Source organism: Megachile rotundata, chromosome 4 (genome assembly GCF_050947335.1).
Source record: "Megachile rotundata isolate GNS110a chromosome 4, iyMegRotu1, whole genome shotgun sequence".
Classification (NCBI taxonomy): domain Eukaryota; kingdom Metazoa; phylum Arthropoda; class Insecta; order Hymenoptera; family Megachilidae; genus Megachile; species Megachile rotundata.
Genome location: NC_134986.1, coordinates 20,981,265 through 20,996,239, shown reverse-complemented (window position 1 = coordinate 20,996,239; position 14,975 = coordinate 20,981,265). Strand labels below are relative to the sequence as shown.

The window sequence follows — 14,975 nt, the reverse complement described above, 5'->3', positions numbered from 1 at the left end:
GTAACATGTTAATAAAGTGTCTTCCAGCAAAAAATTGACTCTAACTTTAAAAAATTTTCAAAATGGAAAATGGAAGATCACTTTGCAAAAATCTAAGTATATCGGTAGTTTCATTTTTAACAGATTTGTGATATCAAAGTAAATTTCTAAATGACTCAAACATTCGTAAATAACTTTGATATCGAAATCTGTTTCTCGCGATACTTTCTTGTACATTTATTTAAAAAATTTTCACGCGTACGTAAAAATTGAAAGTGACTCGATAACTTTATCAAAATGACTTGAAAACTACTGTGAAATCGGAGCGTCATCCGACTTCTATGTACTAATTTTAATTATAAATTGTAAAGAAGTTAAAACGCGATGTACAAGAAAACCCTGACCTGAGCTAATAAATATAATAAACAGTTTGTACGAATTTTGCACGATCGTACAGTCGTGGTCATTATGCTCGCTCAAAAATATAAAATACAACCAGTTCCCGTGTCGCTTCGGACCATTCGTCCTACGACATGATGGGAACCGGAGGAACCATAAAGCATGCGACTCACCGATCGCTGACTTGCGCCACTGCGATCGCTTTACCGGTAAAGCATCAGAGATTTCGACTGCTTTGGACTGCGTTGAACTGCTTTGGCAACGTTTGGATTTGGCAGTTTGTCCATTGGATTGGCAGCGTGACCTGTAATCATAGCAGGACAACAATTTAGTAACTGTCAATCAATTTGCATTTCGAGTAACGTATACATTTTTGAAACGCAAACAGTTAATAAACAAGCTAAGCATGCATGCAGTACTACATTACAAAAACCAGTAATAAATTTGCAAATGTATATCAAAACGTATAGTCACTCAGTGAAACATTATAAAATATTCGAAAAAAATATGTCAATGCACTTGAATAATTATTGTATGGCACAGGTTAAAACGTTTGCAAATTTATACCGAAACACATAGATAACTACATGGTAAAACACATTAAAACACCAGTGCAAGTATTTCAAAACATTTAAATAACCACTCCATAATACACACTAAAACACCAGTAGCAATTTGTTAAAATATTTAAATAACCATTCCATAATACACACTAAAACACCAGTAGCAATTTGTTAAAATATTTAAATAACCACTCCATAAAATATATTAAAACACCAGTAACAATATGTCAAAACACTTAAATAATCATTCCACATAATACACTAAACCACCAGTAACAATATGCCAAAACACTTAAATAATCATTGCATAAAGTACACTAAACCACCAGTAACAATATGTCAAAACACTTAAATAATCATTGCATAAAGTACACCAACACCCAATAACAGTTTGTAAAAGCACTTAAATAATCACTCCACAAAATACATTAAAACAGTAAAAAATTAATAAAACATTCAAATAACCGCACCATAAAACACAGTAATAAATCCGTATACACATGCACAATCACTTAAGGAAACACACTAGTAAAGTCACTGACACTTGTAGAACCACACCATAAAATTTGTTAATACACCCCCATAATTAATAAAAAGTATTTATTAAAACACACTAAACACTTGTATTAGTACACTAGGTACATTTATATATCCATATATGCATGCAGGAAACACACCAGTAAAGTCACTGACACTTGTAGAATCACACCATAAAATTTGTTAATACACCCGCATATTTATTAAAAAATATTTATTAAAACACACTAAGCACTTATTAAAGCACAGTAGGTAATACAGGGACAAGCACAATATCGGTAAAATAAATCCTTGACTCGTACCGGTAAGTGTTGACAGGGCCGATCCGACCTCCTCGACTTCCAAAACAAAACTGCGCTCGGGCGACCTCTTCAAGTGTAAGTGCGATTGGTAGTTTACAGTAGCCAATTAGACATCACGTAATCGACCAATAGATCCAATCGAAGTGCAAGAGTGATTGGTAATGTACAGTAGCCAATCAGACATCATGTAATCCACCAATAGCGTGCAGCCACTCTCATTGGTTGCTGTATAATTATTCTAACGTCATATTTTTTAGAATTTTATATTTTTTGGTAGTTTATTAACAAATTTATTGTTGTAATTATTTAAATTTATTATTTTTTTTTAACTTAATCTTGCAAATATGTTGCAAAATGATTATTTATTAACATACATATAGTATGTACTATACAGGGTGTCCCGCAATTAGTGTAGGACCCGAAAAGGGGTGGTAGGTGGGGCGATTCTGAACAACTTTTTCCTTTGCCAAAATATTGGTTGAGGCTCCATTTTCGAGTTATTAGCAAAAAACACTTACCAATGAGAGCGTGCATAGACCGGGCGCGCGAAAGCGTGAGCGACAGCTTCGAATATGACGGCTGATCGTCGTCGTGAACAAATGTATCGATACCGTCGGTATAACGTCGGTATATCGTCGGTATAACAGGAAGCTATTAGGTGAAAGTTAAATTGAATAATGAATTAAGAAGTTAAGAATAATATTAAGTTCTTCGTAATTCGTGAATGGGAGATAAACCAATTAGTTGTTGTTTACCCAAACCAAGTATCTTGTATTTATTTTAAGCCTTCAAAAAGGAAAAAGAATAAATTCACGAAAATTCATTCTGCCGATTATTCTAATGAAGCAAATGAATAAATTCACGTTTCAAAACGAATGAGTACCTTCCCTACGAAATAGGATAAAATTGGAATAAAATATGTAATGCAGTACCTCATTGAAGTGAAATAAATCAATTGCTGCGTACGTATAATTTTAACAATACGGAAACAACTTAAATAAAACTTACCCATTGATTCATGAAAAAACTAGCTTCGATAAAAAATATTTATGTCACCGGGTAGATCCACCGATCAGAGCATCAACAGCTGATATCCTGGCAGGGTCAATGAACTCTCAATTTATTTCACTGTCTCTTTCTAATAATTGCACAACATAAGCACGACCGGTAAACGGACCGAATGAAAACGCGTGAACGATTATTCATAGATATGTATGTTTAACGATACGTTATATTCTCATTATAAGGTATCCGAATTGAGGAATCGATATTATATTGTATTTTATTAGAAGACATTGTTAGACTGGCTACGGATCGCGATTTCGTTTTCGATCGCGAGGCATACGTCGCGAACGGTTGCCATGCAACGATGATCTGTTGAACGACTGCGGCGTCGATCGACAGTCATCGTTTATTGTCGAAAGATACGTGCTGAAATAAAATGTATCGTTGTTTTTAATCAAAAATTCTGTTTCCTTGCTTTCAAGATAATATAGTTTAAATTATTTCTGAATATTCGTTTATGTGTTTTCATTCGTCGTATTTATGTGTTGAACTCACAGTGAAAATTAGTGAAAATTAGTGAAAAATGACAGAAAAAAGTGATAATGAAAACTAATAATAAAGGGTGACAGTGATAGGTGACAGTGAAGTTTCTTGAGAGTTTTTTCAGAGTTTCTATTATTTATGAGAACAGTAGGGATCGGTGGATTGGCCCAGTGACAGAGATGCATTTTCATCGTGATTATTTGCGGTTCAATGGGTGAGTTACATTTAAATTTATTAATTATTCAATTCAAATTTTTATTTGTTGAATAGAAAAGTTATTTAATTTTTTAAAAATGAGAATTTGTTCTTTTTCATGATCACAATATCGAACAAAAATAATTTTCCATATTTTATCCCTTATTTCTTTGCCGTAACGTATAAACGTATCGAATAAATTCAATTTATTCTGATTATGTGAGTAGGGACTGATTTCGTTATTTCTTATTCATGAATGAATGATAATTCAAGAATAATCCAGATTTTTTATTCATTATTGGATGTAACTTTCATCTAACAGCTTTCTATTATACCGACGTTATACCGACGTTATACCGACGCGGTATTGATACATTTGTTCACGACGACGATCGGCCGTCATATTCGAAGCTGTCGCTCACGCTTTCGCGCGCCCGGTCTATGCTCGCTCTCATTGGTCAGTGTTTTTTGCTAATAACTCGAAAATGGAGCCTCAACCAATATTTTGGCAAAGGAAAAAGTTGTTCAGAATCGCCCCTCCTACCACCCCTTTTCGGGACCTACACTAATTGCGGGACACCCTGTACATACATATAATCTGTTGTATTATTTAACCCTCTTATTCTGGGGAAAAACCATATCCCCGTAGACTTTAATGCAAAATTGAATTTGCTCGCGCTTATGTACTTGACTTTTCAACTTTTTTGTCCACGTTTTTCTCTTGCACCACTCCACCAATTCAACCGGATGACACGGTTGACTATTTTTGCTTTAACGTGAAATTTACTCGCTCGCTCAATTAGGCGTGGAACGCCTCAATCAAACAGTCCTAGTATAATATTTTTGTACAATATCTTTTTCCTGACCTAACATTGTATATTACAGTGGACTGCGAGTCAGACAGCGAATGCAACAACGCAGCCACATGCTACAACGGCCAATGCGTGAATCCTTGCATCCTGGAGAACAAGTGCGCGATCAATGCAGAATGTTACGGCCAAAACCACAGAGCCGTTTGTCGCTGCGGCGCGGGCTATCTCGGCAACCCAGAAGTGCATTGCGAGAGAGTCGAGTGCAGCACCGACTTCGACTGCCCTCGAAATTTGGCCTGCAGCAGCGGACGCTGCATCAATCCATGCATCGAGGATTCTCCGTGTGCACAGAACGCCATTTGCTACGTGCAGGATCATGTGCCAACCTGTCGATGCCCCGAGAACATCCCGGCTGGAAATCCATACTCCTATTGCGAACATCGCTCGACAACGGCGCTTGATGAACCAGAGTGCAGAACCGACATAGAATGTGCTGATAAACTGGTGTGCATCAAGAACAGGTGCATCGATCCGTGCCCGGTGATCAGACCGTGTGCGGAGAACGCAAGGTGCAATGTTCTTGATACGCTTCCGGTGAGGACCATGACTTGTACTTGTCCGGAAGGATGGACCACCGATATTGACGAAGTCTGCAGACCAAGTAAGACAACTAACAGCTCTTTGAGAATCTCTTTGTCAAATAACTGCATATCAAATTCGATGTCTAATGACTCAAGGAATATTTAATAACATTTACTCTTAATTTCAGTTCAAATAACAGTCATCGGTAGCTGCACAACGAACGACGAGTGCAGCGACAAGGAGGCCTGCATCAACCGACAGTGCAGAAACCCCTGCAACTGTGGTACCAACGCCGCCTGCTACGTCAGAAACCACAAGCCGATCTGTTCCTGCGAGGAAGGCTACCAAGGCAACCCCGACATCGCCTGCTACTCCGTGGAGTGCAGACGCGACAGCGAGTGCTCTTTGGACAAGAGCTGCGTGAACAACAACTGCGTGAATCCTTGCCTGGTGTCTGACAGTTGCGGCGTGAACGCCGAGTGCTACCCCAACAACCACAAGGCCGACTGTCGCTGCCGCAAGGGCTACCACGGAAACGCCCTGGATCGTTGCAGAGTGATAGGCTGCTACAGTAACGGAGACTGTCCAGGCGATCACTCGTGCATCAACATGCAGTGCATCAACCCGTGCGTCCACAACAATCCTTGTTCGCCACGAGCCGAGTGCAGGGTCTTCAACCACCTGCCCATTTGCCGTTGCCCGGCTCACCACACGGGCAATCCTTACGTGAACTGTAAACCCGAAGAGAGACCAGAGTGCAAGGAGGACGGTGATTGTCCAGACTCGCTGGCCTGCTTCAACAACAAGTGCCAAAATCCGTGCACCGTGGTCCAACCCTGTAGTGAACCATCGGAGTGCAGGGTGCTACCTACGTATCCTGTTCGCACTATGGTCTGCGTGTGCCCCAGTGGCTACGTGAGCAGTGGCAGCGGACTCTGCCGGGCTACGAAACCGATTCTCGAGGTCGAGTGCACTAAAGACAGCGACTGTCCGTTGGACAAGTCTTGCGTGAATGCTGTGTGCAAGAACCCTTGCGCTTGCGGACCGAACGCGGAGTGCAGTGTCGCGAATCACAAACCCATCTGTTCCTGTACTTTGGGCTACGATGGAAACCCTGACGTGGTGTGCACGAAAGGTAAGGATTCTGCGTTTCTCTTTTCGCATTAGCATGCTTCAATACGATTGCAGTTTAATTGTATGCAGTTCTTCTGTATGCTTGTTCTTCATTGTGCACTTGAATTTTCAGTCGCTGGTTGCCGCACGGATGGAGACTGCAGTGGGTCGCATGCCTGTGTACAGCACAACTGCGTCCCAGTGTGTTCGCCAACGTTGACCACCTGCGGAAAGGGCGCGGAATGCCATGGTATCAATCACAAGGCCATCTGCGAGTGTCCACCTGGATATGGAGGCAATCCGAGGGCCGCCTGCGTCCTCCTTGGTTGCAGAACCAACTCGGATTGTCCTACCAATAAGGCTTGCGTCAACAACCGATGCGAGAATCCTTGCGCCGTGAACCCTTGCACTGGAAACATGGACTGCAACGTGTACAACCACGTGGTCGAGTGCGCTTGTCCTCCTGGCTACATCGGCGATGCCAAAATAGGATGTACCAAACGTAAGAGCGAATTCATCGATCATTTCTACGATCCTAATATTCGACTTGAATTTAGACTTATTTGATGCTGGTTTTCAGTAACAGAGAAATGCAAGGCAGACAACGAGTGTCCATCTCAGACAGCATGCTTCAACGGCGAGTGTATCAATCCTTGCGTGAAAATCGAGCCTTGCGGAGTGAACGCAGACTGCAAGGTGTTGGACACGACACCTGTTAGGACCATGATTTGCGAGTGTATCCCTGGTTACAGAGGAAATGCGGTCATCCGCTGCGACAAAAGTAATTGCGCCTATCTTGTGCACGCACCTATCCTAACTAATGTAGTCCACTTTACGGATATCTCTGAATGCGTTCTTTTGTTTTGTAGCGAACGTGTGTCCAGTAGACAAGGGTCAACTCCTCGACGAATACGGCAACTGCATCTGTCCACCTGGAACAGCTAGGGACGAAACCGAAGTGTGCATACCTTGCCAAAAACAGACTGGAATGATCATCAACAACGAAGGGTACTGCGTCTGTGCTTTGGAGAACGGCATGATCATCGACGAATATGGTCGCTGTGTCTGCCCGACTCAGCATGGATACAGACTAGACGCCAATGGATATTGTAAATTAGGTAAAGCAAGAGAAAGTTATTCTTTGTATCATTAATGCTTGTGTGGATTTGTTAAACTAATATCCTCGTCTTTCAGTTGACATAATAGAATGCAAAAACGACGACGATTGCGCTGACAACAGATTCTGTGATAAGACCACTCAAACTTGCGAAGATCCTTGTATGACCCAACTCTGTGGCCTGTATGCACTCTGCAATGCCACGCATCATCAGGCTATATGCATATGCATCAATGGTTACATTGGAAACGCTTATACTCAATGCTGTAAGAATACGTTTTTATGTATAACAATATTTATGTGTTAATATTATTAACCAAAAATCTATTTAATAGACGACAAGAACCGGTGGCGTACGGACTTCCCGAGACCAGAAATGGTAGTCAGCTGCTTGTCCGATGGAGTGCAAGTCGAAATACATCTCCACGATCAGGAATTCGACGGTGTACTATATGTTAAAGGTCACAGCAAGGACGAACAGTGCAGACGAGTTGTTTCCATCCCGGCAGAAACTATGCACAAGACCGAGATATTCAAGGTGGCATTCGGAAACTGTGGCTTAATACACGTGAACGTAAGTGTCATCCTTATACAACCAACATATAGTTTAACCAGCATACAGTTGGTTACAGTAGTTGGCTACAGATACAAGATTATACTTTTTCAGGGACAAGCTAGCTTCGTACTAGTCATACAAAAGCACCCGAAACTGATGACATACAAGACCCAAGCTTATCACATCAAATGTATATACCAAACTGGAGAACAAAATGTTACTCTCGGTTTTAATGTCTCCATGTTAACAACCGCTGGAACTATTGCTAATACTGGTCCACCGCCAGTCTGTCAGATGAGGATTGTCACTCAGAGCGGAAACGAAATCAACTCGGCGGAAATTGGAGACAACCTAATGTTGCAAGTCGAAGTTCAGCCGTCAAGTAAGTTCAAATCGTTTTATATCATAAGTGGAAATAAGTAAGTGCAAGATCGTTTTATAGATATCTGAGTGATAACTTCTAACTGTAACGTTCTTATTTAGCTATTTATGGTGGATTTGCCCGAAACTGCGTGGCCAAAACGATGGAAGACAACTTGGAAAACGAATACATTGTGACAGACGAGAACGGTTGCGCAACAGATCCAACGATATTCGGTGAATGGGAACAGAACCCTGAAACGCAGACATTAATGGCCAGCTTCAACGCCTTCAAGTTCCCGAGCAGCGACAACATCCGATTCCAGTGCAATATTCGCGTGTGCTTCGGACGTTGTCAACCTGTGAGTATCAATTTTTTTATGTAAAGTAAATTGAAACATCATATAATTTTGAAATGATCATAGGTTAATTGTCGAGGATACAATGCGTTCGGTCGTCGCCGACGAGACGTTGGTCCTGAAGCAAACGACACCTCTTTGAGCATCACGGACAACTACGAAGGGCAACTTCGAGAAGAAATTACGATTCAGTCGAATCTGATTTTCACTCTGGAGAGGAAAGAAGAGAGGTTCACAGCAGATCCAACTGAAAGTAAGATCTAGTTGAAACATGACGCGAAGGAAATTTTGTTCTTGTGCTACAATGAGATTTCTGTTACAGTTGCTTCGGCTCAAAGAGTGGAAGACATTTGTGTATCTATGGTCGGCTTTGTGATAGCACTAGTAATTACAGCACTGCTGGCACTAGTCGCTGTAGCTATTGCTGTATCTTGCTGGCTAATGGCGTATCGTCGCCAGCCAAAGACTGCTGGACCACTGCCACACCCACCAGAGTTCCCAAATCCATTGTTCACTACCGAGTCCGTAGCTGAACCATCTCCTGACTATCATCTATCATAAGTTCTCTAGGATAATTATTTTATAACGTAATTTTATAATTCTCGATGGAATGCAGTACAGACCACTTTTATTCCTGCTGGTCGGTCTTGTATTTCTGTAAACAACTCCTCCAGTGACTAGTCTCCCGTACTTTCTTCTCTCGAGGGTTCGCAATCTGCAACGATGAACGATATACTCTGTACTCTGAATTTCAATCTACATAGATATACGTATAGATATATTTACTATTTATGGTGATGGTTTGCTTCCATTATCTACGTACATGAGAAATCTTGTCTTCCTACGTAAGTACCTTACCCTCCCCTTCACTCTTTCAGTCACTGGAGGATTTGTTCAGCGTAACACTGCGATTTTAATTTCCGTGTAAAGTCGAACGAATTAGTCTAATATAGCTTTCTTACTTCGATAGTAGGTAACTGTACATTTTATCTAATAAAACGCTAATGTAATATTTTTACGATCGTCTCGATTATTCACCGTACGATTTAGCCAAGCAGTTCCTCAAGTAAACGAAGAATAAGATAAATAGGTGTACATATTAAACAGCTTGAATGTAGTTTCGCTCGCAATTTTATTACAAACTAATTGGATTTCCCTACATTTACATAATTTACAAAAGATAAACGGCACTTAATACTTGTAATAAATTATACAAATTCATTAATAAATAAATGTGATGTTACGATCGTGATGCTTGAAGCAGCAATTCAGTCATGATTAACAATTCACAAATATTCCTTGAATAAATAATTATCCTTTAATAACCGCGATTGGTCGTAACTTTATGCATTTTTTAGAAATACCAGCCGCGTGACATGTATTGACAACATCGGTTACATTCTTGTAAGATTCCGGTGCTTCTTCCATCACCAATTTGGGTGATGCAACCCTAATTGAGATTCCTTGTCGTTCCAATTTTTCTAACACATCCGTGTAATCCAAATTTCTGCGTGATTTCGCTCTAGATAAAGCTCGTCCCTGAAAGAATAATTTATAGTTATGGAAGTCTAACTTCAGAGTGAACTTCCAAGTACTTACCGCTCCGTGACAAGTTGATCCAAATGTCTCCTTCATACCCTGTTCGGTTCCAGTAAGAACATAACTGCATGTTCCCATAGTACCACCGATTAAAACTGGTTGACCAGTTAGTTGATAATCAACTGGAATTAAAGGATGATGGGGCGGGAACGCTCTTGTGGATCCCTATAAAATACTTCACTAATAAATATCCACGCGCAGTTAATCATTATCTACCAAGTTTAATATACCTTTCTATGCACTAGAAGAGTTTTCTGTTTGCCCTCCACCATATGTTCCTCTATCTTCGCGATGTTATGAGAAACATCGTATATAACATGCATATCTAAATCATCAGGGGACATTCGAAACTGTTTTGCAAATGCCTGCCTACTGAGGAACGTCATAGAACTTCTATTGACCCACGCAAAGTTTGCAGCCGCCGCCATCGCTTTTAAATAGTCTTGACCTTCTTGAGAATTTATATGAGCACAAGCTAACTGCCTATCATTAGTTTCAATATTGTCTCTCTTCATAGCTTTCTCCATCTGAACAAGTGCATCTGTAATGTAATATAAAATATAGCAAATTTTAATTGCCGGTAATCACTTAAATGATTCAATGCGTTTAATACCAGTTGCAACTTGATGTCCAAATCCTCTGCTACCAGAATGAATCATAACACAAATTTGGCCTTTTTCTTCAATACCCATTTTACAAGCAGCCCACTTGTCATAGATTTCATCTACCACTTGAATCTCTGCATAATGATTTCCTGCTCCTAATGTTCCTAGCTACAGGGTCATTCTTCCAATCATTAAATATTTCTATGATATTTGTTAACACAATAGAATTCTTACCTGTGGGAGACCACGTTTCTTTGCCCTCATTGATACCTTAGAAGAATCTGCATTGAGCATTCTACCATACTCTTCACAATGTTCTTTATCCTCAGCCCAGATGTAACCTAGATTTAAACAAAACTTCTGTTAATAGGAGTTTATTTTAATAAACATACACATTAATACCTTCTCTAAGAGACCAATCCATCCCCATTTCTAAGGCTTCTTCTAAATCATGTGCATTCATGGGTATAATTCCTTTTGATCCAACACCAACAGGAATATGATCAAACATACTTTGAGCAAGTTGTTCCTACACATATATGCAGTGTTATTTTCTTTCCCTGTTTTAAGAATACATATTTAATATGTTCAATGTATATTTTAAAATTTAATGATACCTTTACTGGTTGAACATCCTCTTCAAATAAGTTAGTTCTCAGTAAACGAACACCACAATTTATGTCAAATCCTACTCCACCAGGAGATACTATTGATTTTGGATCTTTCACATCAAATGCTGCCATATTACCAATGGCAAAACCATATCCAGAATGAACATCGGGTAATCCTACAGATCTCCAAACAATTCCAGGAAGAGCAGCTACATTAGCAATTTGTTTCATGCCTGGGAGAAAACCACCTACTGCTCCTGGTCTACATGCATTGCGCAACTCATCAAACATTAAACGTTCTAGTGTATTATTTACATAAAATACACCTTCAACCTATAAAAAAAAATGCATAGAAATGTTGAACATACTTTAGGAATTTGGTATAACGTATGTAAATTGATAATACTTACCTTCATGTTGGGTTGAAAACCCTTTTTTATTTTCCAACATGTATCATTTACTTTTTCTAAGTATTTCAGTTCTTCTTGATATTGCCTGACTACCATTTTTAATAATAATAAATTTTTACACTTTACTAAAATATGTTATAATACAAATTCTACTTTGCAAAAATTACGTATGTATTTATTTCAGAAACTAATTCTTTGCTTCGCACAGTAAAAATAAAAAAATTATGTGTAAACTTTTTACGTGCTTTATCGAAATATCACAGATACAGAGAGAACCGGCTAGAACAACTTCGCCGTATGACGTTGAGAATTCTAACCTCCCCTAACCATCTTTCAGTATTACAACATCTATAAATTCGATTGCAGCGCCGTTATTTTAATATCGATTTCCCTCCTAACATTTAAAACTACTTACTGTAAATAATATTTTAAAATAAGTGTAATATTTTATGGGAGTCATGTAGTTGACATTCTTTCTTCTTGTCTTTCAACCTGACAAATCTTAATAAATTTCAATAAGAGAACTTTGTAATGTTACATGTGTAATATTCTGCTGTTCTGAAGACACAGTGAGGACTTCGTAATAATGGCTACTCCTGTGAAAGCCGCTGTGAAACAAGTGAAACCACTTTTGTCACTTAATCCAACAGATGCTCGCAGAAGAGTCTTAACATTGTATAAAGCGTGGTATCGACAGATTCCATATGTCAGTACGTAATTCAAACATTATGATATTTTATCTCTGAAACGATAATAGGATATATTGTTACCTAACCTAATTGTGACAAAAATAGTCATTATTTTACGTATTGTAAACGTCTCTTTTGATTGAATAATACAACGATTTTTTTTTAAGCTTTTTTATTTAGATAGTGTTATTGCCATTAAATCTTGCTAATTCTGGAAAAAACTCAATTAACCATTTTGTTCCTAGGAATTGATTATGATATGCCAAAAACAGAGGCAGAATGCAAGAAGAAGTTAAAGGAAGAATTTAGACGTAACAGTCATGTAAGAGATTTAAGAGTTATAGATATGCTTATTATTAAGGTAAGAGTAATACATATGACTTCATTATTAGCAGCGAGCATGATTTAATTTATGATGCATTATAATAGGGGCAAATGGACCTTCAAGAAGTGGCTATGAGATGGAAAACGAACGGAAGCATTATGAACTATTGGAAAGAGACTTGGGAACCAAAGCCTACAGATTTTATGTCAAAATTCCTTAGTGGACAGGAATAAAGTTTGTTATTTTTATAGCATTAATTTAGTAAATTATAAAGGAAATCAATGTACAAACTGTAAATTAATAAAAAATGTATAAATCGTGTGCATAGAGTTATTCATAGAATAAAAATAAGAAGGGGAAACAAAATGTATCTGTTTATTAAAAAAAAAACTGAATTATACATTATTTGAAAAGACGAATCTTTAATCAGCTCTTACAGAAGATAATATTTCTTTTAATTTACATTTTATCTTTACATCGATATATTATTATTCAATTATATACATTTGACAAGATGATATATTACTAAGCACCTTAGGTACAATCTAGTTCACTTTTCACAGCCATACGGATAATTTGCTTTCCTTCAGTGAACAAGTATAGAAATTATACATACATACGTACATACAGACATAATACATACATACATTCATACATACATACATCCATACATACATATATGTACATATATATGTCTGAATCGAGCATATTTGAACTTGCATGAAATGTACACTGTGTAACTTTTTGTTTTTCATTTCCGCATTGTACAGGGAATCGTTTGTGCTAAACTCGAGATAGACACCTTCGTGTGTGACCTCTGCATTTCTATATACTTTGGTTAGAATCATATTTATAAAACAGTTTATTGTATCCACATTATGCTCTCGGGTTAAAAAATTTTAACACGCAAATCTCGCACTATGTAAAAGAAGAAATCATGTTTTCCGTCAAAATACAACGCGTATTTTAGTACAAATTATAAAATATCTAGGTATTAAAAATATACACGATCGGTAACTTTTATACCCATACGTTCCACGTACATTATCTATACACTAAAAAAAATGGCAACAATACATCATCGTGCTTATGACTCCATAAATGTAATAACGTTTTTTTGTGCACTCATACGTTTCAGAAGCTGCAGGCTATTACAGCAGACTCCCGTTATGTTGCCGGTTCAACGAATATCCTTTTACAGACTTTCACGTACACTAGTGACACTCTTCTATCACAGTGTACGGAAATGTCTGACATCTGAAATTTCATATATTATCAATTCTAAGAATTTTTCGTTCTTACGTTCGTGGCAATATAACGGGAGTATACTCAACCCGCACCCTCTCGGGCAATTGCCCATCACTGAATTAAACTATGCTTTCACGTTCCGACTGTATATCGTACCCCGCTATCACCCCCCTCCTCAAAGAAACATCACTGTTGCGTAATCCATTACCACTGAATAAATTTACTAGCCAACTTCTGATCGAATTCCTCGCGGAAGACTTCTTGTCCGGTACACTGTCCGTACTAGGAACCGATACCACTTGATCCAGAGACCTCCAGCGCTTAACGGGCACGATTTCTCCCATGCAGCCACTTTCGTCTCCCAGCAACGGTGTCTCTGCTTCGTTAGGCGATTCATCGGTATGGGGCACTATTATCACATTACCGTTAGGATAATTATTATTCAACACTTTGCCAGAAATGTTAGTTTTAGAGTTCGTCCTCGTGCACTTGTCACAATTTTCTAACGACCTGAAGCTCTTCTTCGGTTCCTTCCACGAGAAATTCGGCGACTCGAACCTCTTGCTGTAAAGTTCCAACGGGAACGGGTCCAAAGAACGGGACTCCCTTATTATATTATGAAACGGATGATCGCTCGTCGAGGACGACGAAGCGATCGTCGACAGGACTCTGGCGTTCTTCCTGAACTTTGGCCTGGTGTCGATGAAGCAGTCATCGAGTGCCATCTTGATGTTGGCTGCGCGGTTGTCGTCCGGTAACACAATGTTATCCAACGTTGTTTTCGATATGCTATCAGTCAAGAATAACGGAGATCGCTCAAACTTTCGAGGATTTAACGATTTTGGCACTGGGCTAGATCCTCCGCATTGAGAGGACGAGTCATCCGGAGTTGGACGGGGGACGTTCGATTGTCTGCGACTTCCTGCACCCAGGCCGCCCAGCAACGAAGCCTGTCGGGAGTCTGAATTCAATTTTGGACTTCTTCGTGGTCTGCAGAAGAGCGGCGGAAGATCACCAACATCGACCTGAAAAGATAGTTCAGTTTACTTGATCGTCCTCGAATATG

At 39.0% G+C, this 14,975-nt stretch overlaps 4 protein-coding genes across 6 annotated transcripts in view; 2 read left to right on the top strand and 2 right to left on the bottom strand.

The window, feature by feature from the left end:
• dpy (fibrillin-like protein dumpy) overlaps positions 1-9,440 on the top strand; it is a 123,192-nt gene extending 113,752 nt beyond the window's left edge. Inside the window, 11 exon segments of the mRNA XM_076531097.1 lie at positions 4,409-4,996; positions 5,105-6,052; positions 6,164-6,532; positions 6,611-6,811; positions 6,900-7,148; positions 7,225-7,413; positions 7,483-7,721; positions 7,815-8,085; positions 8,187-8,425; positions 8,489-8,675; positions 8,745-9,440. Coding sequence (XP_076387212.1) covers positions 4,409-4,996; positions 5,105-6,052; positions 6,164-6,532; positions 6,611-6,811; positions 6,900-7,148; positions 7,225-7,413; positions 7,483-7,721; positions 7,815-8,085; positions 8,187-8,425; positions 8,489-8,675; positions 8,745-8,983 — 3,719 coding nt within the window. The 3' untranslated portion in view covers positions 8,984-9,440.
• A 95-nt stretch (positions 9,441-9,535) lies between these two features.
• On the bottom strand, positions 9,536-11,984 carry RtcB (RtcB RNA ligase). Its single transcript, XM_003706468.3, has 8 exons — positions 11,648-11,984; positions 11,244-11,570; positions 11,029-11,155; positions 10,861-10,967; positions 10,635-10,794; positions 10,252-10,562; positions 10,022-10,186; positions 9,536-9,961 (listed from the first exon to the last, which is right to left on the bottom strand). Exons 1-8 carry the CDS (start codon positions 11,741-11,743, stop codon positions 9,734-9,736), a joined length of 1,521 nt encoding a protein of 506 aa, XP_003706516.2. The 5' UTR covers positions 11,744-11,984; the 3' UTR covers positions 9,536-9,733.
• Positions 11,985-12,072: 88 nt separating this feature from the next.
• On the top strand, positions 12,073-12,982 carry ND-B14 (NADH dehydrogenase (ubiquinone) B14 subunit). The gene is made up of 3 exons (XM_003706476.3): positions 12,073-12,357; positions 12,582-12,697; positions 12,766-12,982. The coding sequence occupies exons 1-3, from the start codon at positions 12,234-12,236 to the stop codon at positions 12,892-12,894; spliced, it is 369 nt and encodes a 122-aa protein (XP_003706524.1). The 5' UTR covers positions 12,073-12,233; the 3' UTR covers positions 12,895-12,982.
• Positions 12,983-13,063: 81 nt separating this feature from the next.
• Positions 13,064-14,975, bottom strand: part of LOC100876776 (receptor-type guanylate cyclase Gyc76C) — a 76,454-nt gene continuing 74,542 nt past the window's right edge. For all 3 annotated transcript variants that reach the window (XM_076531096.1, XM_076531095.1, XM_012292724.2), the window contains one exon: positions 13,064-14,934. In XM_076531096.1, coding sequence (XP_076387211.1) covers positions 14,029-14,934 — 906 coding nt within the window. In that variant the 3' untranslated portion in view covers positions 13,064-14,028. The remainder of the gene's footprint in view (positions 14,935-14,975) is intronic.

Coding starts and splice junctions, on each gene's coding strand:
- RtcB (XM_003706468.3), bottom strand. CDS start 11,743: ATGGTAGTCAGGCAATATCAAGAAGAACTGAAATACTTAGAAAAAGTA. Junction 11,156..11,243: donor AGGATGTTCAACCAGTAAAG/GTATCATTAAAT, acceptor ATATATGTGTAG/GAACAACTTGCTCAAAGTAT. Junction 10,795..10,860: donor AGAAACGTGGTCTCCCACAG/GTAAGAATTCTA, acceptor ATGACCCTGTAG/CTAGGAACATTAGGAGCAGG.
- ND-B14 (XM_003706476.3), top strand. CDS start 12,234: ATGGCTACTCCTGTGAAAGCCGCTGTGAAACAAGTGAAACCACTTTTG. Junction 12,358..12,581: donor TCGACAGATTCCATATGTCA/GTACGTAATTCA, acceptor TTTTGTTCCTAG/GAATTGATTATGATATGCCA. Junction 12,698..12,765: donor TAGATATGCTTATTATTAAG/GTAAGAGTAATA, acceptor GCATTATAATAG/GGGCAAATGGACCTTCAAGA.